Source organism: Colletotrichum fioriniae (assembly GCF_027942845.1).
Source record: "Colletotrichum fioriniae strain IMI 355084 chromosome Unknown scaffold_4, whole genome shotgun sequence".
Classification (NCBI taxonomy): domain Eukaryota; kingdom Fungi; phylum Ascomycota; class Sordariomycetes; order Glomerellales; family Glomerellaceae; genus Colletotrichum; species Colletotrichum fioriniae.
In genome coordinates this window covers 1238551-1262577 of record NW_027076840.1, presented here as the reverse complement: position 1 = coordinate 1262577, position 24027 = coordinate 1238551, and the positions used below count along the sequence as shown (strand labels likewise).

The window sequence follows — 24027 nt, the reverse complement described above, 5'->3', positions numbered from 1 at the left end:
CACCCCCCGCGAAACCCCCTCCAAACCGAAGAACAACCCGACAAGGACCAAGGTTTCCCGATAATAGTATGAGTTTACTTGGGGTTGCGGCGTTCAAACTCTCATTGATGGACGGTTAATTAAGATCGTTTTTAGCAGCAGGCGTGGATATTTCTTGTTGGGTTTTCAAAGGATTGGCAATCGTTTCTCATAACTCTCCATTTGCGGGAGGCATTCCGTATCGCGGCAGGACCTTCCACACTTGCCTTTCATGTGTGAGAGTAGTACCGATAACACTACCGAGTTGTCTACATCCATCCAGTACGTCGAAGCGCAGTTGCGGGTACCGCCCGGTCCGATACGGCGATGAAGCCGAAGCTGGGCCAACGACAGACCGGCCCCTCCTTCACGCGCTCTCCACTCCTGCCCCGCCCCCGGTCACGACATGTCGCAGGATTGTTGGCAATCCGACGTATTGATAGATAGTGCCTTTGAGCACGGCTATCCGATATAGGCTGCTGAGTAATTCTTGATGCTCGTGACTTGGAGATGCTGCGGGTTTGGTGGAATTGCGTGCTGGAGCAGAAATGCTGCGTTGACGTGACTGAGAGTTGGGCGGGTTATTTGAGAATAGGAGAGCTCTCGAAGCCAAGTGTGTGGGAAACTTGTGCATCAAGTTCTGAAGTAGATCGTGTCTAGGAGCAGTGGTTAGTTGATGTCGTTCAGGCTTCAGTCTTGTTCACTTTCCCCCAGCCTTCGACTCCCAAGTACCTGGAGACTGGAGTCTTGAAATTAGAGTACGATTGCATGCAACTTTCACTGGCAAAGAAACTTTAACTTGAAGAGGCTCGTGGTATATCATTCGAGTATTCCAGAATGACTGTCTCAAGGTTATGAAGCGCTGTATCTGGAACTCCTTCGGCTCGTATCAGTTGAGCTGTCTTTGAACAGATCATCGAGTGAACTGCCTTAAGTAGTGGAACGCATGTCAAGAAACCTCCTTAAACTGAATGCTCTTCTAACTTCCGTAGACAATTAGAAGCGCCTCTCAATGCTATGTGACAAGGTTTCTCCGACATCTTGTATTTTTGTATACAATAATAGAGGATTTGAGTCTCAAGCAGGAAACTTGAATCAGGGCGACCGAGATTACTTCAGACTTTTTCGGCCACGAGAGCTAAGAAATCCGTTTTCATCAATTGATTTTCGAAGCTGAACTGGTTTCCATGGACAAGCCATCGTGATTCCTACGGGAGAGGGCCTTTTTGAAAACAAACCTAGTTAGGTTCCATCAGTTACGACAACAACGCCAATCTACTTGGGCATGTACAAACGTTAATGGGGAGAAGAGCATCCAGCGCTAGCATACTCTGATGAATTGTTCTCTCGATTAACTGAAACATCAAATGACTTATTTCCAAAACCACACGAGAGTTATGTAGTGAGCCAATGAAGCTATTCTAGGAATTTTCCGCTTACGTAATCACTCGATACGACCCTGAAAGCACGGATGGTCCCTGGACCCTTGAAGATATCTTGTTTCTTAAGTTTCCAACTTTGCCAACTTTCCTGACTTAGTGCCTAAGGCCCTTTCAGAAATCGTCGCAACTTCCACCTTCGAAGTATGACGTACAAATTGACGGACCAGGCAATTCTCAGCCTCATGACATTTGAGCTCGCAATACGCTCTGCAAATCTCCATGGACGACTCACAAGCTGAGGATGACACTAACGGGGCACTCTCCAGTGTCACACAAGTCCAAATTGACCCCGATGGAGACCTCACCTTGCGGGCGGGGCAGCAGACAGACAAGCCCGAAAAATCATTCCATGTCTGCGCCAGCGCCTTGCGACGGTCATCGCAGGTCTGGAAGAAGATGCTCTTTGGCCCATTCAAAGAGTCCAAACCGGCCTTTGGGCCATGGGTGGTGAACCTCCCCGAAGACGACCCCGAGGCTTTGGAGATCATCCTCAACATCATCCACGCAAACTTTCCCTTGGTCCCGAATACGCCTAGCATATTTGAGCTTTATGAGATTTTCCAGATGGCGAACAAGTACGACATGATTCCGGCTCTGAAGCCTTGGGCTGTTGCTTGGTTGCATGTGGCGGAGAATTGCCAAAAGGTCGCGAATCGCTTTGAAGGCCGAGAGAGAGCAGCATTGTCCTATGTGGCGTGGGAGTTGGGACAGGTTGAGCTGCATAGGCAAATGGTCAAGGAATTGATTATGTACTCTTCGCTCAGCGAAGACGGGCGCATGATCAGCCAAAAAGTGTTGTTGGATGATGTTGGTCCTATCGGTCCACCCGGTCTACTAGGTAACATCTATGCCTGCCTCACCCTTGGTTTGGCTGCTGCACTCAAATGGATCACTAACTGAAGTCTGTAGAGATTCTCCACAGACAGCGTGAAGATATCATCAGCACTCTGCCACTTCAAATCAACTCCGTCATCAAGGAGCTCATGTTCAACGACGGGTGCTGTGTTGATAAGAGAGCCACCCGCGAGGATAAGAAATATTGCAATTACATCATCCTAGGCAGCTTGATGCGAGGTATGGGTGACACGAGTGGAGGTATTGGTTTGGAAGTGAAATGTGATCGGGTGGAGGCTGTCGCAAATTTTGTGGAACGTATCTGGAGCATTACTGACAAGATATGTTTCTATGATGGACATACTAGTCGATGCAATCCTGGCCCAAAGATTCAATTCATGTTAAAGAAGATTATCAAGGGGCGTATTGTCAAATTGACAAAGTGCAGTATACAAAAAATGGAGCAAAGGCGCGAGGAACTCGGGTTAGGGCCAGAAAGAGTAAGAACGTCAGATGAAAACTCATAATTAGGGCAATGAATGATATTGAACAGATAATCAATGTATTATTATAGATGAGGCCTATTGAATCATATGACTGACTAAAGAAACGCTCCCAGTATCATTATGCATTTAGCTCATGATGCCCTTGTGGCCGTCACCATCCGCATCCTTGAAGGGGTTCAGCTTGTCAACAAGCGAAATCTTCTTGCCGGTGGTGTCATGCGTGGCATGGTCAGTGGTTGAAGCCTTGCCAGCACCACTCTGACTAGTGCTGGTGCCAGTGGAGCCGAAGCGAGGCTGAGACAAACGGTTAGCAAGTTCAAAGTCGATAATTCGGTTTGATGTCAGACTTACCTCAGACTTGTTGAGGCCTGAGCTGCCGTGGGTTGCAGCGGTAGGGCTTCCGGAAGTAGTGTAGTTGGTACCAGATGTCTGATTACCGGTTGGGTGAGCCCCGTGCATAATACCTTGAGCAGTGCTGATGGACTTGTGACCTACAGTTTGGCTGTGGGCGATGTTCTCGCGGCCAGCAGTCTGGTTGTGAGACAGATTGCCAGTTCCGGTCGTGTTGTTAGCACGAGTATTGGCAGTCTGAGCCGCAGCAAGGCTGTCAGTGTTGTGGGTGCCGGTAGTGCTGTGAGAACCGAGAGGGTTGTGAGTGCCGGTCGTGTTGTGAGTGGTGGTGTTGCCATGGCCGTGGTGGGTGGCAACACCGGCGGCGGCAGCGCCGGCAGCGGCGGTAGCAACCTTACCGGATCCGGAGTGAGTGTTGTACTGATCCGCACGCTGGCTCTCGAGACCAGTGTGGCCAAGACCGCGATCGTTTACACCGTGAGTAGTAGTTTCGTTGTTATGGTGCTTGTGGGCGGCCAATGCAGCTCCTCCTGCGGCTGCGGTGCCAGCGGTAGCAGTGCCTTTGCCGGGGCCAGGGTGGTGATGGCTGTCGACACCACGATCGTGCTCGTTCTTGTGCTCGTGGTGCTTGTGAGCGGCAACTGCAGCACCGCCAGCGGCGGCGGTGCCGACGGCTGCCTTGCCGGCGCCATGGCTGTGGTCATGGCTGTGGCCGATTCCTGACTGGTGAGTGTTTCCGAGTTCCTTGTGGTACTTGTCGGGGCAACCCTCAAACTCGTCGTAGCGGTGGTGACGAGGGCCGTCAGTGAGGCTTCCCTTCTCCTTGGTGAACTCTTCAAGAGTCTTCACGGGGAGAGTAGTAGCCTCGTGGTGAATAGGCTTAGCGTGGTGTGTCTCGTGAATGGGAATAGTGGTGTGGACAATGTGAGGTTGGATAGTGTCCTTCTGAATAACAGGTTGAATGTGCTCGTGGATGTGGTGATGCACTCTCTCGCCAGTAACGGCAGGAGCAGTGGTGGAAGTATGAGTCGTCTCGTGAGTCGTAGTAGTGTCCTTGAACTTCGCATGTTCCCGGTCAAGGGTATCCTTGGTCTCCCTCTCGTTTCCGTGGTCGAAAGTCTTGTGTGCGACGGGGACGATGTTGTGGTGGTGCTTCTCAGGGCTGGCAGGCGAATTAGTTAATTGAAAAAAATGTAAGTAAGTGACAATCCCTTACAGAGTCTCCTGGTGCTTAACAGGCTGGATGGTAGTGTGGTGGTGATCTTGGTGAACCTCCTTGTCGACGGCTGTGGTCACCTCTTCGTGGCGATGAGGGCGGACCTGCTCCTCGGTAACGGCTCTGTTGACATCTTCATCGACACTGGTCTTGTGGTGACCATCCTTGGAGATGAAGCTGGAAACGGCTTGCTTGGCTCTGTCCATGATTACGATTGTTATTGTTGTCAATTAATTGTTTTATTGGGTTGTTGGGATTGAATTATATTTCATGAAGGGTTCTAGGGATGATGGTGTTGCAGTATATATACATTAAGTTGGTCAATATCATTCAACCTTCAGACAACGGAAAAAGCATCTGAACATCGCACAGTCTCTCGCCAAAGAAACAAAAACGTCATAGGACATTGAACTTCAGCTGCCCTAGTACCAGCGTCGCGTAGAGATTCGCTGAATCTCGAATTCATTCTCCATCGGCGACTGGAATTCGCGTCTAAAGCGGCCAAAGCTAGGGAATTCGATGCAAGACGTCATTCGGAGATCATGATGAGCCTGGACTCATCGAAATCAAACGCCTCAAGGTTTGTGCCGAAGAGCTAAAAGTTGAGTCGGATCATCTGGGGAAGCTGAATTTTGGAGCTACTAATCTGCCACTGACGAGGGCGAGGAGCGACTGAGCTGGACAGTCTTGGCATGGCGTCTAGCGGTGGATACCATCTAATGTTATCGGAGGAATGAGTCCTGTGTGTTAAGCCTCATTAGTGTGATCCGTTGGGGCCCGTTCGACGGAAGAAGGCTTGATCTCAGTTCTCAGGAATCCCGGCGTGGTGGCGCAGACAGGTGTGTCTTAGCTAGTCTTGCGCTAGGCTTAGGTAGCTTCAGATGTACGGCGTCATAATGGATGCGGCTATGGACCGCGTCGTCGGAAATGGATAGTACTATGGGAATTTCTTATGACGATCGCGGGGTAGAGCGAATAATCGAGAGTCAACAAAGCTTAGAGCATTTGACCTGTCAATGTTTTGGCCATTTGCGCGTGTCAGGGTTCCCAAAATGGCTTTTGCGGGAAGGGAATTCTCCGAGAATTGCAATGATGAGCATTCGCATTGCATACCTATTAGGCAAGGGGTGAGGAGCGGAGCAGGATCCGTCAGAAGTCAAGTTGAAGACGGGCAGACTTTGGTCATCGGCATTTCCCTCGGCGGCATCAGGAGTTGATCAGCGATGCGTTTCCTTCCCGTGTCTCTTTGCAGTCCACTGGCGCCTACTACTACAACGCATTTGGTTGAACAGTCTACACAAGCTCTGGAAGCTATGATCCGTACCAATCATGTCTCTCAAGAATGAGTAGCTACATTTCTGCACTAGTTGATGTGATGTAGTATGTTGCGTCTCTGTGACCGCGACAGGCTCTACAGATATGAACGAAAGCTAGAACGAGTCCATTCCGGGAAGCTTTGAAATCGGACCACCGAATGACGAAATTATTGCATCTCCCGACGCCGAACTGACAAGTACGAGACTGGATAGCTGGTGTCTGCATATATGCAGCGCACGCACCTGCAACGGTGGCTGAACGTGGGGTTGGGTCGATGGCCGTTCTGAGATGTCCATTCTCGGCAAAGCACTTATTAGTCAAAAGAAAGATTCCCGTTTTTCCCTGGGCGGCCTCAGCAAAATGGACATACAACGCTGGTAGTTTGATAGTACAGATGTATAGATTTATTCATTATTGTACTTAATTTACCTTGATAGTCTGTTCCTGGAGTTGCGAGGTAACACTTCGATACATTGTATGCAGGAGGAACATCGTAACCTGTCTTGATCACACGGTCATACCTGGAAACAGCCTTGAGTATGGTAGCCGTACAACATCTCGATCACAATCGAGCCCGGAAGTCTGAATAAGGCTTGGTGTAACGATGACGGACCCATCTCTCCAGCGAGGGGGCGGGGGTCTGAGTTGGTCCAAGTCCAAGGAGGAACGCCAGTTTCGAGGCTAGTGTGGAGAGGATTGGAGATCTAGAAGCGATGTTCTAACAAGCGTTATCGCCTTTTAACACCAAGGATGATAGGACACTAGAAGTGTATCACGCGCAAGCATCAATATGTGTTGAGCAACTTTGATGCCAACTTGTGGGATGCAGCTAATGCGGAACACCCGAGCGGCCGTTCGGAGGCTGGATTGCACGTGGCCCTAGCATGGCGAGATACAATCATTCCATCGGGCTCATGGAGCCTTAGCCACCGGCTAGATTAGCTACTATAGTACTTCCTCGTAATTTCCTTCTTCAGAACCGCCAGCTGAACCTGTTAACGACCAGATTCTAGCCACATTGATAGAGAGGGTGGGGGCAGTAGATTACTACTATTCTACAGCGTCCTCATTGTTCAAGCGCTGTGCTCATGATTCATACTTGGAGTCAGTACAATCATCCTTACAATATCCATTATGAACGTCAGAAAGTTTCTCTCGGTGACGGGATGGGATTGCTGGCAGGCAGAATAGAAGCCAAGCAACCCGTGGTGTATGAGCTTGGGGATTGTTTGAACGATGGTGCCTTACTGAGATATGAATGAGGAACTGGAAGGGCCCAAAAGTTTTAGTAGGCGACTACGAACGGAATAGATCATACAGTGAAAATGAATTTGTTGTTTCTGGATTGGAGAGACATCTGATATCCCACAGCTTTCCAATACGGCTCATGCCCCTGGCCCAAAGCTTAGGCGTAACGCCTTTCCTTTTCCTGCCACCTCAAGGGCATGGCTTCTCCGACCGTCCCAAATGCGACATACCCAGTTTCCTCCGAAGGCCTGACATCGCCGATGCAGACGCGCACTCCCTTTATTCTCTTGACCTGGCTGGTTCCATCCTCTAGAGAGCTCTGTTGGGCTACATTTACGTGTGGGCTATCTCTCAAGAAGAATGTGGCTCGATCTAGTACGTCAGGTCCTCGTCTGAGGCAGCTGAAGATGCTGGCTGCAATACCCGAAGCCAGCATGATCGTAGACGCGATGAACAGGATCGAAATCCAAAGCCCATTCACGCGCACTACTAATTCATCCGGTATCCTCATACCCGTGGTGTTTTGAACAATCGTGTTTTCGATTTCCCGGTTGAGAGTATGTGCCTGGAAGTTGAAGTCGCCGGTGATGTTGCGAGACGCCACCGAGGCAAGCCAAAAGGTATTGAGTAGCTGGGAGAATCGCTGTGAAAATACTGCATCTCCTACTTCGTAAATATCAGTTCCATTGTAAGAGCCGATGCCCGGTGCAGAAAAAGGCGCGGCCGGGTGGGTGAAGTAGGTTTCCAAAGGCGAAGGGTATGGTTTGTACCATGCGCCATTCTCCGCCTCCCATGTTGTCAAGGTAACTCGCATGAACGTTGTCATGAACAAGTCAAAAACTCCTGCCGGTGCCATTTTTTGGGATCCTTCCGCAATGACACCATCCAGTACTGTCGTAACAGTCATATTGTCTGGCTTCTCAATCCGTCTGACACGACGGGCGCCACAGAGATCTCCAGTACAAGCCACATCGACCTCGGCATGCGTCGTTGTAAGTGTACATGTAGCATTGGTCGTTATGCTATCTTGGGGGTAGTAGGATGTGAATATCAACTTTCTAGGATCCTTGCTAAAGAGGCCGTGAAATCCGTCGGATTTAATGAGTAAAGTCCTGCCGGTAGTGTAGGCGGCTTCTCGCCCAAGCGTTTTGTTCTTGTATGCGAACCAGCCCACGAGGGACATTGATGCTCCACGCCGGACTGAACAGTCTGCATTCATATAGGCCGTCTCAAAAGTGAAAGAGTAGTTAAGTCCTTGGGAGAAGTCCCCTTCAGTCGCGATGGGTATTCCCATAATGGCTGCCCAAGCCGTATAAGCACCGTCGGGGCTGACGTCGTACCAGCCGTCGACATCGGCTTCCACTGTTGGTGGATAATATTCGAGCATGGGGATCTTGACGTTGCCGAAGGCATCTCGAGGTCTTGCTTTGATGTCCTCGGGGAAAGACAAGGCCGAGATAAAGGCCCCTTGGATTGAGGGCATTGTGCTGAATCCGGCTGAGCTCTGCGCCCCGGAGTGTGGAAACACGGACATGAACTCAAGGTTCTCAAACGGGTACGGTTCTGATGCTTGAGACGGGATCACATCGATGATGCGTAGAGCTGCTTGCCCCCCGAGAGGAGACATAGCCCAGAGCGCTATGAGGAGTGGTGACAGGATGTTCACACGTCGTAGAGATAGAGGCGTCGTAACGGCGCTGAAAACTGTGCGGCAGCTGAGAAGATACTCTAGACTGAGAATTGAGACGCCGCGCTCCATCTTCCAACCGGCCGCAGCCTTGAGCAGATTGGCGGCAACGGCGGCGAATACGATGGGGAAGACCGTCGGGCTATACGTTGCGGCCATACGTAAGGTTGGAACCATTCCCGAGTCGATCGGCCAGTTGTTATGTTTGAGAGCCATCATGCCGTAAATAATGAAGCATAGGGACGGAATGATGAGAAGAACATCAAGAAGAAACTGCTGGATTGCGCCGGCGGAGTCTCTTTTCCTAATGCCATGAGTCTCCGTGGGCGCGGATGCGGCCTTCTTGTCGCGGCTGCCTTGGCTGATAAGGCTCTCAGCCGGGTCGTTATTCGGGCCATCCGATGCGGGAGATGCGGCATTCGTGGCGTTGCTGTCGAAATTGGCCCCTTCGGTGGAGTTGGAGTCGTGTAAGACGTCAGGCATGATGCGTGGCTTTGTTCGAATGGCACATCCATTCGAATTTTGGGTTCAGTGCGCGCCAAAATCGACCGAGGAGAAGCCGTTCGAGTATGTCGGTGAAAAGGGTAATAATGTTGGACAAGAAATGATTTGGGAAGAAGGGACTGCTAGGTCGGCGGAATGTTTCTTGGCTGTTGGACGCGACGCTGTGCCGCAATGTTGGAAGCTTCGCTGTCCCACAATATAAGACAGGCTGTAACGGACCGCGGTTGTGTACATGCCCATGAGGAAAAGTTGCACGGCTGCCTCATCGCGTATGTTGGTCTGGCAGTCTTGGCAGCTGTGTCGTTGGCGAACATGACAGACAAATAGACGAAAACTTTTATTGGTATCTGTACTTAGATTTGTTCGTTGAAATACTCCATAGATGTATGGATGCATCTTATTCAGTATATGTATCTAGGTTTCGCGTCAGATCTATAAATTCGCGGTTCCCATGCAGCTGTCTTGGTCATAGGTACTTGGTCGTTATGTGAGATAGTCTTTGTGAGTCACCTGTCCCCTATCTACACCGAGCGACAAGCTTCCATCCCTGGTGCAAGAGCTGGAGCAGGTGTTGGGTAAAGCAACCCATATTCAGCTGGCCCCGTGTAAAGTCAACGACGCAATAGTGACTCCGTAAACTCCTGGAATCAAGTTTTGAATGTTTACACCACTCTTCTACATCGAGAGTAAGCCATCTGGATCGGCACTTCTTCCAGATCGGCTAGTGTAGCACTGCTAAGGAAGCGCAAATAGCTTCACCGAGGTCCAGGGAGAACTTTATGTTTTGAAACTGTGTCTGAGTGCTATGGCTTGAGAAAAGGGAGCTTTCAAGCAGAAAGACAATGTAATTACCAATCTGGAGACCTTTGTCACATGATCGAAGCACTTGAGCTGGCTGAAACTGAGACTAAAGAGCTGTTAACGTAGCAACTTCTCTTAGACAAAGCCACATCCTTTGTTCCCCACAAGATAGCAAGTTTACTGCAGATCTGATGTTCTGTGCACACGAGTCCGAAGTTCCAAACGGGAATGGACAAAGCTGAAGAGAAAAGAACTAAGCTGTTGTGTAATAAACGACAGAGCATGTTCAACGTATGGAATCCTGGCAATGTCAGTAGTATATTATTGCTTGTCATGGACCAGCCCGATAAATGTTGCGAATACATATATCCAGGGCCTTCTTCCCTGAATCACTTCTCACCATAGCACACTGAACACAAGCGTTTTCCTCAACACCTCGATCTTTTCTTTTCTTTCGCATATACCGGTTCTTCCAACGGTCTAGCCACTCTTTTCTTGGCACACTATCTTTTCTCTCACAATTTCTCTCCCTCACAGATAGCCCACGACACTTTCCAAGATGAACCAAATTTTCCTTCTCGCTTCGATGCTGGCATCGACGACCCTTGGACACGTTGTCCTTGAGAATCCCAAGCCTTTCAAGTTTGTTGCTGACGGTCCTACTAACCCGATTTCTAGCACAGGTGATGACTTCCCATGCAAGATCCCCTCCGGGGCCAGTTACATCATCGACGGAGCACCCACAGTCATCGCGATTGGCGAGACTTTCGAGGCCACCTTCAAGGGACAGGCTGTTCATGGTGGTGGCAGCTGCCAGTTCGCCCTCAGCGCTGACGCCAACCCCACAAAAGATTCCAAGTGGATGGTCATCCACTCCATAGAGGGTGGTTGCCCGGCCCGTAACCAAAAGGGTAACCTCGAAGGTCCCAACGAAGATAAGTACCCCTTCAAGATCCCCTCCAGCATCGCACCCGGTGACTACGTCTTTGCTTGGATCTGGCTCGCCAGAGTTGGCGGCCAGCCAGAGTACTACATGAACTGTGCCCCCATCACGGTCACTGGTGGCGCTGGCGGTGCTACCAAGAAGAAGCGTGGACCCCTTGCTGATCGTCGTATGTCCCTGTCGAAGCGCGAAGAATTTCCTGAGCTCTTTATTGCCAACATTGGAGAAGTCGCTGGCGGCTGCACCACTGGAGAAGCTCTCAATGCGCAGGTTCCCATTGCTTTCCCCAACCGCGGCCTCTACTTCGACCGACCCGAAGGCGACAATCTCTACAAGCAGCCCTGTGATGGTAACCCCAATGCCGGAACCCCTGTTGAGGCCCCGGCTGGCGGCGATGTGCCTGCTGGTACCATTGCTACATCTGTTCCGACCTCTAGCACTGTCGACGGCTCACCATTGTCGCCACCTGTCGGAACCGGAACTTCCGTTATTGCTTCTCCTTCCATCATTTCGCCTCAGGAGCCTGCTCCGAGCACATCAACCACTGAACCCACCGCTCCTGCCGAGCCTACTGCCCCTATTAAACCAACTGCTCCGGCCGAGTCCTCTTTCCCACCAGCTCCCACAGCTTCTATGATTTCCCCTATCGAGACTTCAGTCCCTACCGGCATCGTTCCGATTCCTTTCATATCTTTCATCACGGTCACGATTACCGCCACCGACTGCGGACCACCGGCCACTCCAGGTGCGCCCGTAACTGAGCTCACTGCCGTCCCTACGTCCTCACCCGACTCTCCTACACCTGATCCCAACTCCGACGACGATTCCGACTGCGACCCCGAATCTTGCACTGAAGGCTACTTGACCTGCTTGGAGGATGAAACACATTTCGCTACTTGTACTGGCGGCGAGTTGACTGCGCCGCAGCCGATTGCCCCTGGCTTCAGGTGTGCCGCTGGAGAGGGTGAAGGTCTAGACATCTTACCCATTGGAGGAGAGTATTAGAGGATAGTCCTGAATAGTGCATGTAATGAATCCTGGCGTCAAGGGCCATTCTTTTAGCTCAGATAATCGAAGCGAAGTTGATTTCACATACGCTTTGCTAAATACTTGCGACTTTCCCTCTCTAACGTGTTGACCAGCTGTGGAATACAAGGTGCACACAATTCGTCTTCGTGTATGTCATTCTTGACTGCTAGAATGAGCTCATCAACAAGGTATCTTGCTCTCTACTCGGCAACGTGGATGCCTTCATGTCATTCCTGCTGAGACTGTCAGCTGTGATCGGCCCCACTTTCCACAGACCCGGCGGCCGCACGGGCAAGGGGGGCCAGTCCAAGGTTCTGGTCCGGAAACGAGGCGTGGACGATGGCAATTTGACTGTCAACTAAAGTCCCAATTCAAAGCGCAAAAGAGGCGCTCCAAGCGCGGCATTCTTGCATAAAGGCGCGTGCCGTTTCCTGTATCAGTGGTCTGTTTGGCGTTTGATTCACATTCCTGCCCAAGGTAGGAAAGTCCCGAAAGGGACCAGCCGGGAGAGGGTCAAGAAATGCTCACCGGAATAGATCTGTATGGTCCAATCTTTCGCGTCTTTAGCGTCGGCCCAAAATTTGACGCGGTCAATTCGCATGCGACCCAATTCCTTATGCTTACTTGATTCCTTGAGACAGGGTTAGGCGCGCGTCTTCGATCCTTCTAGCCAGCATTTTGGCCCTAGCTCATCTGACGCCCGCGTCTGAGTCGCACTGAACTTCGGTTACCATACTGTCGCACCTTCGCAGAGCTATTAGGGGCTAGACGGCGTACAAAATGAATCAAGCTCAATACCGTCCTTGACATCGAGCCTATCGATTTCGCTCACTTGGCTGGCCAGGTAATCAATGTTAGGTACTCTCTTCTGAGCTGCCTAATAATGCGGAGCGTTCCTCATGCACGACGTCAGGAGACAACAGCACTAAAAAAAAGCCGTGCTGGGGTTCGCAAGGAGCTCGGGGAATAAAAGCTCGCCTGTCCAGTTGCCGCCTCCCGTCGCCAAGAGCGTTCCTGTCGATCAGACCCTATTGTGCCCTGCGATTAAATCTCGGCAGTGGCAGGCAGCAAGGAGGAACCCCCATACAAACATCCCAAAGTCCCTTGTTCTGACTGCCTTGAGAACACAGCTGAAGGGTTCCCTGAATAGCCCCCACGATGGTGGAGCAAAGCTGACATGTTTCACGTCTTTGAAATTAGCTTATGGGGCCTCTTGGTGCTTACGGGTTGCATTGATGGCCTCTCACAAAGGCAGTGCCCTCCCTTACCAACGGCCTCAATAAAGTAGCCGTGGCTTGATTTTAGACTTTGACATGGGTGTTCTAGGCGGCTAGAATCTAAGTTGAGGATCCCTCGCCAGGCACAGAACCAAAGATCCATTTCTTTACCAAAGAAGCTCGATCCTTCAACGTGGGATCGACATCGGCCCCCAGAACTCATCTCGACAGAAATTAATTTGCTAGGCATCGCGATTATGGCTTACAGCCTTACCGGGTTCGAGACTCCAGCAGCCATCGTGATCTCACCACCAAAGTCCCTTTCACGTCAACGTTCTTCAACTTAAATAAGATGTTGCCATTCCTCATCCTCAACTACCACAAACCAACACAGCCTCAAGCTTCTAGCAAACCATTACATTCTTTCTCAGGACCATAGTCCTTGCTTTCCCTCTTTTATTAGCCTCTTACGCCACGGTTTAAGCATTAACCATGAAGACTTCTGCCACTCTTTTGGCCTTTGTGGCCGCCGCTTCCAATGCCTCGCCTCTTGGTGTCTCCGTCAAGCGAGATGCCTTTGACAGCAAGGATGCCATGTGCAAAGGATGGGATCTTACAACTCCCGAGGGCGCTGACAAGCTCTGGGAAGACACCTACGCCGGAGCATCTCTTGACCTCTTCATCAAGTCTCAGTGGGGTAAGTGTTCAACTGTTTTTCTCGACATGAACTTCAATTTTAATGAAATCCTTGCGGGCAGAACACGAGAACTCTTGGGTGAAGAACCTCGAAGACTTAGTTTCAGGTGGCACATCGGGCAAGTCCGGTGCTGCCGGCTGCTCAGCTCTTGGAAACGAGTGTAAGCCGTTGAATGACATGACCTGCGATGCCCAATACGACGCATACGGCAAGACCCCTATTGGAAAGAACTCCTACTGGATCTTCCAGGCGGTCAAGGGCATGCATGCCAAGTTCAACGAGCTGAACCGCCAGCTCACCAAGGAGACTCTCATCAGCGGACTGCAGATTGGCCAGATGGTGACCGACTTCCCAAGGAAACCAGGACGACCCTGGCGACGTCCTTGGTTGGCTTTCCGCCGCTGCTTCAATGGGTGGTGCTATCGGTGGTCTGGTTCCTGGAGCTGTAAGTGTGCCAATCTCTGAAGAGCCTGTAATGTTTTCAGGACTCTTGCTAACGCATTGCTGCCACAGGGAACTGCCATCGCTGGTGGCTTCGGCATGCTCAGCGCCATCTTCTCCGGACTGGCTGCCTCCAACAGCGCCGACGAGATCGATCAAGGATCAATTTCGGCCGCCCTGGCTGACGCTTTTAAGCAAGCCACTGGTGCCCTCGAGAACACCCTCCGCATCGCCACCGGCGGCGGCACTAGCCAGGCGGAGTACGACTCGCTCCCGGCCCCGAAGTGGGACACCTTCCAGAGCAAGATCACAAAGTTCTACAATGGCGGCTGGTTCCTCGTCGACGACGACGAGCAGGCCGTCACTGTCGCCCTCCAGTCCATCAGCAACAACATCAAGCCCAAGGTCGCCAACGACGTCATGAGCGCCGCCAAGCTTTACCTCGTCGCTGACAAGCGCGACAACGTCAAGACTCGCGAGGCCTGCGGATATGCTACGGGACGCCAGTGGATGGCGCTGCGGGATGGCGAGGAGTACTGCTTCTACATCATGCGCAACAACCCCAACCCGGGCCCTGACAACGACTGGGTCGAGGTTGAGTCCGATATCTACGACAAGATGGCCTCGTACGGACTCGGCAACCGTGATGCGTACTACCGCGCCATCATTGACTGCGCGCTTAACGGTGGAGATGACAAGGATAAGGTTGACTTGAGCAACTTGGCTTGGGGCAAGGTTCCTACGTGCTACTTCAACCTACCAGCAATGTTCATCGACAAGGATACCAAGACTGGCTGCGGTAGCCCCTTTGACAAAGCGGACTGCAACTACATCGCTGCCACCCCGATCTCTTAGATGACTGCAGCGACAGGAATCGTGTTTCTTCTCCCAGATACCAAGTTTTCTCTTATCGTGTACTATGCTTCCAACTCTGTATATACATGTATCTTATTATCTCAGTTCAACAATTGCCTAATAACAAAGTTCAAACATCAAGTGAGCTCTCTAAATCCTGAGAGCCTCTCTCATTTGCATCATTCTTTCGATATCCCCATATCGGACTCATGAAACCGATTTGACGCATCTATAAATTTCCGAGCTTTGAATAGTTCCGTCGAGGAGAGCCCGGCTCCGCATTCCCCTTGAGATGTGTAATGGAAACTGTCTACGCTTAGGGGCATCTAGGTGACTCTGTATACGAGGTTGAGGTGGAGCCTTTACAATAAATACCAGAGGATATACAATTGATTAGTCAGTGGATCAAGTAAAGTGCGAAGTCATTCGAATCTGGGCTAATTCAGTTTGCCATGGGCAGAAAGATAGGCTCTCTCGGAAAGAAAGCAGACATGTGCCCGTTTTGCGACGTCTTTGAGCTCTTAATCCTGAAAAGACCAAGTTGCCTTTCAAGAAATGTATTTGGCAGCTCGGAAAATTAAGACACAGCAAGTTATAATAAGGGCATTATGCGCTTCAAGTCATATGTGACTCGTCAACAGGTAATCCATTGTTCATGGGTCTGCAACCCCTAGCACAAATCCCGCATGCCATCATGAGCTGCAGCCAAAGCCTAATTATCAATTCTTTTCTAGGATATTACCTCCCAAGTCAAATCCTTGGCTGAAAGTTCCCTGAATCAGTAGAGCTTAGTCATGTGCCCAGACTTCGTCATTCTCCACACGTTGAGTCTCAACGTGAAGTACGGAAAAAGCTTTGGCCTCAGTTCAGAACAAGGCCAAGCCCAGACGGACCATCCCGCCTGACCTCCGGAGCCCGGGTCCTTCCCCGCGAAACAGCTCTGATCAATGTGGAGGAGAGACCAAATTGACTCTGTCAACCTTGCTTTTGGGTGCTTTTGGTTGTTTCCATGTACGAGATGCCAAGCATCGCCAACCTATCAGCTCAGTCTGTTCGTTGCTGAGCGTGTATCATTACGTAAAACTGGCACTTCCGTGCGTTTCCCTTCCCCTCAGCTGCCTCTCCATTGTCTGCGCTTCAACAGAGTTTAACGGAACCACAGAACTCTACCATGTAACGCGACATGACATCCCAAGATGCCCCGTGACCTCCGTGCTGAGGGTGGCCCGGTGGGAGGTGCTGCACTGGGCTTGGACGACATCACCACGCGTCTCGCCTAGATACTAATGTTGTTCACCAACTTTCTCTATTCTGCTCAGCGGGATTCATCTCTCTTCCTCACAATCAACCAAAACTGACAAACATGGAGTTCAAAAACTTGGCTCTTCGGCCAGCTGCTGCGGTAGACGCATACGACAGTGATATGGACAGCGAATGGGTTCAAACACCGCCAGAAGACGCATTTACAGATGAAGACGAGATTCAAATAGACTCGACGGGAGATCTACTGCTGCAAGTCGGCTCTGATTCATCCACCGGTACCACCAAATCATTTCGCGTCTGTTCAAACACATTACGACGAGCATCGCCATTCTGGAGGCGCACACTCATTGAGACATTGTCAGAGACTCAGCCGGCCGACGAGGAGTGGTGCGGATGGACTCCATCGCTGTATGCCTGCCAGCACGACAAGGCGGACGGATTGATGATCCTGCTCAATATCATCCATGCAAGATTCTCACTCATACCGAAGGACCCCAGCCTCACGGAAATTTATCACACTCTTTGTCTGGCAAGCTTGTATGAGATGGAGCACGTCTTTCAGCCGTGGATTGCGCAGTGGTACAGTATGATGAAGGCCTCTGAGAGCACCAGAGACGGCCGGGATCTGGCGATGCTGTCGTGCATTGCCTGGGCATTGGGCGATGAGAAACTGTTTGCGAGGACCATCATCAAAATCAGCCTTACCTGCGTCATAGAAGATCAAGGTCACATAGTAACTCCGGACGGGATACGTCTAGAAGACTATTTCTATGACTCTCTCGGCTCGCCGAACATACCTGGTAAACTCATTTTTCATGTTCCGAGTTTGCTGAACCCCACGCTAAGAACATCCTAGAAACCATCCGCGCCTTACGCACTAAACTCGCCGCAGAGCTGCCTTCACATCTCAATGGTGTTATCGACAGATTAATGATTGGAAGATGGCTTTGCGCTGGCATTTCTGGAATTCCCGTAACCCGGAACAAAAAGTGTGACTACGTCGTGCTCGGGAGTGTATTGGCTGGTCTCATCTATGTTCGAGGAACGAGAGCGACGGAAGTAACAATCAGAGCCGACGAGAGCATCGTGGACTTGATCAAGTCTCTCAAGAGGGTGTTGTCGTACGTGACTTGCTACGAAAAACACCCGGAATGCAACCCTGCAGAGCAAATCTCGGAAGCTATGAAGAAGACGATCGATGGAACGAACATACCGTTGAGTTCAGAATGTGTTCAACGAATGAGAGAACAGCGCCAGAAGACTGGATGGCAAGATTGATTTCTTGTAGTTGACAACGGCATTGGAGTCTTCATGGGGATCAGGCATTTGTAAAAGTCTTCACTTGGTCGCGACAATGAGAGCATATGCAATCGGAGAGCACACACTCTCCGCTGGCATCAAAAATTGAGCATGTATTTTTAGATGGGTATCTTAGCGACGATACTTTACGAAGCATCTCGAAAGAGCCAAGATAAAGTCACGGAATATAATCAGTCAGTCTGGAGCTTTCAGACCATCCTTGCACGCGTGCATGATCACTAATGGAGACTGTTTGAGAGTGAGTTGATGTTTTAGCAATTCAAGACAGCGACCCTACTGCGCCGACATTAATTATCACATCAATTGTGGTTATTGGCATGTGCCGGTACAAACAGTCGTTCACGGACTACAGCGACGGTGTCTAGTACTGTCCGCGAAACCACGGTTCGGGGGTTGGGCGTCCCCGGAACCAGCCTAGTACATCTACATAAGCTGCCAAAACCCGTGGCGCTGGCGTGGTGCTTCCATACCTTATGGTAAAGAACTCGCTATTCCCATCACCAAACCAAGTACAAAAGGACCAAGAGATCATTGAAGGGAGCAGTCTTCATTATTCAAGAACTAGAGTCAAACCACACAACGCTTCAGTCGCGCAATATGGCGAGCAAAGTTTTCAAGGCTTCAATGCCAACCAAAACAGCCCCAATCGCCATCATTGGTGCTGGGCCATGCGGCCTCACACTAGCCCGGCTACTCGAGCGTCAAAAGGTCGACTACGTGGTCTACGAACGAGATGAGAGCGCCGCGTCAGCCAATGCAGGTGGGTCGTTAGATATTCACGAGGCGACTGGCCAAGCGGCGCTTCGGAAGGCGGGCCTGTGGGATGCGTTTCGAAAAGAAGCGAGATGGGAAGACGACAGATTCACAGTATACGACAAATTCGGAAAGCGACATCTCGACGTCAAAAGCAATGGGGGAGTCGATGAAGCAGGAAGGCCCGAGATAGATCGCAAAACGTTGCGACAAATTCTTCTGGACTCCGTACCGCAAGAAAAGATCCGATGGGGAAGCACCTTGAAAGCTGTGAAAATGCATCAAGCTGGCTCACCGTCCCTTGAGTTCACCTCAGGTGCGATTGCTGAAGGGTTCAAGCTTGTGGTTGGCACTGATGGTGCTTGGAGTAAGGTTCGCTCGATGGTATGGGATGATTCGCTCACTCTGAATTGCTGCTCGGTGACTAACTATGATTCAGATTACTCAAGCGAAGCCTGAATACTCCGGTAGAACATACGTGGAAGCCCAAATCACGGAAGAAAACCCACTGTTTAAGTCAGTCTTGGACAAGTTCGGGCATGGAACTGCGTCTTTACTGGCGGGAGCAAGCCAAATGATCGTACAGCGGCAGGGAAACGGATACTACAGGGTATACTTCGGGATACAAGCTCCCGAGCACTATGTTGGTAGAGAGCTCGACCCAGCAAGCGTTGATGCTTTACGAAATTCACTGCTGTCCGACTTCTACAGCGACTGGGCAGAGGAACCCAAAGACTACATTCGGCACGCCGACCACTTCCGTAGTTGGCCGTTGTATCACCTCCCTGTTGAAAGCCAGAACTGGTCGACGGTGCCAGGTCTGGCTCTGGCTGGAGATGCAGCTCACTTGGCACTTCCCAATGGCGAAGGCGTCAACTGTGCTATGTTGGATGCGATGGAGTTGGCCAAGAGTATTGAGAACCATGGCCTCGACAAGCTGGAGGACGCGGTTCGGGAATATGAGAAGGACCTTTTGGTTCGGGGTAAAGCTCATATCGAAGACGGCATACAGCTCGGAAATCTAATGTCGCACGAGAGTGGACCGGCCGCCTTGGTGAAGGCTTTCCAGGAGAACGACTTTTGAATCGCACAGCGGCACAACAGGAAAAAGAAAGTGAGCTGTGAGGCACATCTTTTCACGAATGCATCGAGTCCTACTTACCGATATCTCAATCGCTTATTATGTAGACCCTTTTTGTTATTATTCTGGCGATAGAACCAAATGACAACGTTTACTGTCCATGACCTTCCAACAATAAAACTCGGAGTGCCTTGAGGACTTAGGAAAGTTAATAATTAAAATCTTCCTCTTATCTATGGAAATAAGGCGCCTGGTATCTGACCCCTCTCTTCCAGCAATCTCACGCTTGACTACGCCATCGATTCTGTCCGGGCTTACTCTTCCCGAAATTGTTAGTCGGCCCATTCTAAAGTCCGGATTACGCCGGGTTGCGGAGCACCAAGGTCCAAAAAGCCACGCTTGAGATTCCGTCGTCAGCTTGACCCGCGCCTGGGGCAGAGCCCACCTTGCGCACCTCCGCCCGACATCATCGGTCCCCGGTCGTCGCAACTGTCCGAAACCTACTCAGCTCCCCTCTTCACGGCATCGGCCTTGGCACGACACCGTCCGACATTGCAACCATGTCGGCTCCCGGGATAGCAAGCAGCAAATCGGACACCGCTCTTCGAGCAAAACCCCAGCGCGTCCTCGCCTGCGTCCTCTGCCAGCAGCGCAAGATCAAGTGCGACCGCAAGTTCCCCTGTTCGCATTGCACAAAACATCAGCTGCAGTGCGTGCCTGCGACACAGAACCGGCCACGGAGACGGCGATTCCCGGAGAGGGAGCTTCTCGACCGCTTGAGAAAGTATGAGGGCCTACTACGACAGAACAAGGTTGATTTTGAGCCACTCCACGGGGACCTAGGTGCCAGGTATGGGAAGTCTGTCGATGACAGTGGCGGGTCGGACGACGAGCACCGATCCGAAGGCGTGGGAATGCCTTCACCGTCAGTAACTGTGAAATCTGAAACCTCATATGAGCCTAAGTGAGTTACCACCCTGCGACACCGATCAAGCGTTTTCGGCATGCGCTTTTACTCTATTTGGCTCAATCAAACGTAAGATACCATTGTCACTAATTATGTGCAGAAACTTTTGGCATTTGGTGAGCCCAGAGGTACAGTGTCTGTTCTCAACTCAGCCTCAATCCCCATGATTGACATCGTATAGCTCGACGACTCGCATGCTGGCTTGCGAGAGACTATCAGGCAAACGTGGGACCAAGCCTGCGATAGCGATGATCATATTCTCTTCGGTTCCCCAGACCGATCATCCGTCGACCTCTCAACCCTCCATCCCGAACCTGTGCACATCTTCCGACTATGGCAGATTTACCTCGACAATGTGAATGCACTACTCCGAGTGACGCACGCCCCTAGCTTCCAAGCACGCATCATTGAAGCCGTGAGCAGCGTCGAAAACATGAGTCCCGCATTGGAGGCTCTCATGTTCAGCATATACTCCATGGCCATCCTGAGTCTTTCCGAGGATGCGTGTTACGATACTTTCAAGCAGCCCAGAGCCCTTCTCTTAACCAAGTATCAGTTTGGATGCCAACAAGCTCTTTCAAACAGTCAATTCTTGAGAACAAATGACGTTGACTGCCTAACTGCGTTATTTCTATACCTAGTACGTACCTCAACTGGTCAAGGGTCTATAGTATGATCACATTGGCTAACTTCTCACAGCATGCGAGCCGCCCTAACGCTCACATCCGATCAATATCATCCCTCCTAGGCGTCGCGATTCGCATCGCCCAACGCATTGGTCTCCAACACGAATCCGCCAACACCAGGTGTACCATTTTGGAGGCCGAGATGCGTCGGAGACTTTGGTGGTCCTTGGTGCTCTTCGACGCTCGCATGAGCGGGCTCACTGAGCACAAGGCCACCAACTTGACCCCGACATGGGACTGCGCTGTGCCGCTGAACGTCAGCGACTCTGACCTCCGAGCTGAAATGAAGGAACCACCGAGGGCGGAGATGAAAGTTAGCGAGGCGCTTTTCTCGGTGGTGACGGCTGAGCTTGCCGATTTCTCTCGGCACACCGCCTTCTACCTCGACATGACAAACCCGATCTTGAAGCCCATCGCCAAGGAACTTCCTGGTGGCGGCAAGGTAGATTGGTTGGAGAAGTCGGTAGAGGACAAGTACTTCCGGTACTGTGATCTCGAGAACCCGACTCATTTCATGGCCTTGTGGATGTCACGCGCATCCCTCTCAAAACTTCGCCTCATGGAGACATCTCACAGTTTCTACGAGGGTCCGGTTGAGGAAAAGCACAGAATCACGTTATCAAGTGCTTTAAGGTGGCTTCAGTGCGACGCGAAGCTTGCAGCCTCGCCCCTGACCCAGAGGTTCCGGTGGTTTCTCCAGATCTACTACCCTTTCCCTGCCTACATCCGCATCACACAGTTTCTCAAGCTGAACCCTCTGGATCCGAAAGGAGAGTATATTTGGAACGCCATGAGCGATCATTTTGAGGCTCGATTCGAACACCTCGAGCCGGGGTATAATCCCGTCTTTGTCCCATTCACCGAGGTCATCGTACGCACCTGGGAAGTGGTGGCGGCGGCACTCAGGAACTCGGGGCAGCCAGTGGTCCCGCCGAGAATTGTGGCCAAAGTCCAGGAAAAGCTGTTGGAAGTGACACCAGCTTTGAGTCCACAGTCTTCCGATACCGGGCCCAAGGCTGAAGCAATGAACATGAACCCCTATGACTTTAGTGCATCTTTTCCGATGGACATCGTTAGCCAAAGTCTCACTTACGACCAGGGTACCTTCTCGCCAACAGACAATGGCCTGTACCCAAATATCATCGTGCCGGATATACGAAGTATCAACATCGATCAGTTCAACTGGGACTCATTGGACTTGGGGCAAAATGGGCAAGCGACATGATGAGGGCTGGAATTCACATGTACCAAGACAAAGCCGTGGATGTTGAAATCAACGGAGATCACGGCTACTGTACCACCATGGTTGAGAGCGTTAACAGATAGCTTCGCCGCTCAATTTCACATAGATGAATGCGCAAGCAAGCGTGCATAATTCAACTCAGCTTTAAACACTCATTGCAATCGTGCACCGGGACATGGCATGTCACTTATTCATAAGTGATGGAGGCAAGGACAATAGCTCCGTCATGGGTCCTTTTTTGGTGTTCTTAAAGATAATTACATGTATGTACAAAGTGCGACAATATATACGTGTCGAATATGTGAACCTGAACACAGTTCAGATTGGGTATGAGGTCCGCACAGCGTTGTTCAGCATGGCTGCAACACGCATTTACTGGACGGTGAGGGTGTAGGCGGAGGTCTTGAAGACGGCGTTGGTGCCGGAGAAGGGCTCGGTACCGGCCTGAAGGCTGGTGATGACGTTGGTCTTGGCAACGCCCTGCTTGGAGGTAAGGTAGGTGAAGAAGAGGTTCAGGTCGCCGTTGAAGCTCTTGATCTGGCTGGGGGCGACGAAGGAGTAGACAGTGGTGTCACCGTTGGGGCCTGAGAAGTCACGTTAGACGGTTGCCATCAGTTGTGTTGTGCAATGCATTACTAACCAGAGTACAGAGACCACTTGGTGCCGGCAATGGTGGGGGTGTCGATGGTCTTGCCAGTGCTGGAGATGGGGCCAGCACCGCCGAGGGCGCCGAGCCAGATCATAATCTCGTACTTGTTGTTGGCACCAACGGAGGGGGCGAGCCAGAGGTCGTAGGCGACATCAGCAACGATGCTGGAGCCGGTATAGCTGTTGAAAGAAGAGTTAGCAAATGTCTAGAATGGTTCATCTTTGAAGTGGTAGTAACTGACCTCCAGGTCCACTTGGAGGGGATGGACTTGACAGCAGAGAGCTGCTTGTTGACCTTCTCGAGGGCAACGTTGGAGTAGGACTTGACCTGTCCCTGACCACCAGCCCAGGTCCAGGAGGTCGACCAAGCGACGGAGCCGGACTTGAGGGACTCGAAGGTGGTGCACTGGCTGCCGGAGGTGGCCTTGGACGCACCCCAGTTGTTGTGGTAGATGGTGAAGCCACCAGTGGCGACGGAGCCGAAGGCGTCGCACATCTTGGTGGCACGCTTGTCGATGCTGACGGGCGTGGGGGAGGCCACGGCCGTGACGGCTAGCATGGCCGAGACGAGGTAGGAGGTGAACTGCATGGTGGGAATTCGGACTAGCTTCAGCTTTGAAAGAATGACTGGAATGAACGAATGGTTACTGCAAAGGTAATAGACAAGAAGAGAATGTGAGTTGTTGGGATGAACAGTAGGGCTGCCAAGAACAGGTTTCCAGGCGGGCGGGTGGCCCTTTGATATACCTACTACATGATACTACGTCAACCGACGGAGAGACTTTTTTCTTTCTTTCCAGAAAACAAACAAGTCCCTCCAATTACGGCGTAGAATGCCGAATGGAACATTAGTGTGCGGCCCAGAACACAGCACATCGAGTGAGGTTCATCGCCTGCGGCCGTGGCTACACGACCGGGATGCCGGAGCTAAGCATCGGACGGAAAGCTTGTTGCGGCCAA

General features: G+C 51.2%; 8 protein-coding genes across 8 annotated transcripts; 5 read left to right on the top strand and 3 right to left on the bottom strand.

Moving 5' to 3' along the window:
* Positions 1-1679: 1679 nt before the first annotated feature.
* Positions 1680-2360, top strand: N0V96_004192 (uncharacterized protein; the record flags this gene model as incomplete). The annotated part of the gene is made up of 1 exon (XM_053188256.1): positions 1680-2360. The coding sequence occupies one exon, from the start codon at positions 1680-1682 to the stop codon at positions 2358-2360; it is 681 nt and encodes a 226-aa protein (XP_053054218.1).
* Positions 2361-2926: 566 nt separating this feature from the next.
* On the bottom strand, positions 2927-4573 carry N0V96_004191 (uncharacterized protein; the record flags this gene model as incomplete). The annotated part of the gene is made up of 2 exons (XM_065757050.1): positions 2927-4313; positions 4368-4573. The coding sequence occupies 2 exons, from the start codon at positions 4571-4573 to the stop codon at positions 2927-2929; spliced, it is 1593 nt and encodes a 530-aa protein (XP_065614263.1).
* A 2516-nt stretch (positions 4574-7089) lies between these two features.
* On the bottom strand, positions 7090-9102 carry N0V96_004190 (uncharacterized protein; the record flags this gene model as incomplete). The annotated part of the gene is made up of 1 exon (XM_053188254.2): positions 7090-9102. The coding sequence occupies one exon, from the start codon at positions 9100-9102 to the stop codon at positions 7090-7092; it is 2013 nt and encodes a 670-aa protein (XP_053054216.1).
* Positions 9103-10483: 1381 nt separating this feature from the next.
* Positions 10484-12258, top strand: N0V96_004189 (uncharacterized protein; the record flags this gene model as incomplete). Its single annotated transcript, XM_053188253.2, has 3 exons — positions 10484-11837; positions 12010-12044; positions 12067-12258. The coding sequence occupies 3 exons, from the start codon at positions 10484-10486 to the stop codon at positions 12256-12258; spliced, it is 1581 nt and encodes a 526-aa protein (XP_053054215.2).
* A 1347-nt stretch (positions 12259-13605) lies between these two features.
* On the top strand, positions 13606-15106 carry N0V96_004188 (uncharacterized protein; the record flags this gene model as incomplete). The annotated part of the gene is made up of 4 exons (XM_065757049.1): positions 13606-13810; positions 13872-14149; positions 14175-14255; positions 14324-15106. The coding sequence occupies 4 exons, from the start codon at positions 13606-13608 to the stop codon at positions 15104-15106; spliced, it is 1347 nt and encodes a 448-aa protein (XP_065614262.1).
* Positions 15107-18718: 3612 nt separating this feature from the next.
* On the top strand, positions 18719-19526 carry N0V96_004187 (uncharacterized protein; the record flags this gene model as incomplete). Its single annotated transcript, XM_053188251.2, has 2 exons — positions 18719-18814; positions 18882-19526. 2 exons carry the CDS (start codon positions 18719-18721, stop codon positions 19524-19526), a joined length of 741 nt encoding a protein of 246 aa, XP_053054213.2.
* A 557-nt stretch (positions 19527-20083) lies between these two features.
* On the top strand, positions 20084-22401 carry N0V96_004186 (uncharacterized protein; the record flags this gene model as incomplete). The annotated part of the gene is made up of 4 exons (XM_065757048.1): positions 20084-20448; positions 20591-20606; positions 20672-21130; positions 21190-22401. 4 exons carry the CDS (start codon positions 20084-20086, stop codon positions 22399-22401), a joined length of 2052 nt encoding a protein of 683 aa, XP_065614261.1.
* A 390-nt stretch (positions 22402-22791) lies between these two features.
* On the bottom strand, positions 22792-23656 carry N0V96_004185 (uncharacterized protein; the record flags this gene model as incomplete). The annotated part of the gene is made up of 3 exons (XM_053188249.1): positions 22792-23003; positions 23060-23247; positions 23310-23656. The coding sequence occupies 3 exons, from the start codon at positions 23654-23656 to the stop codon at positions 22792-22794; spliced, it is 747 nt and encodes a 248-aa protein (XP_053054211.1).
* Positions 23657-24027: the final 371 nt, after the last annotated feature.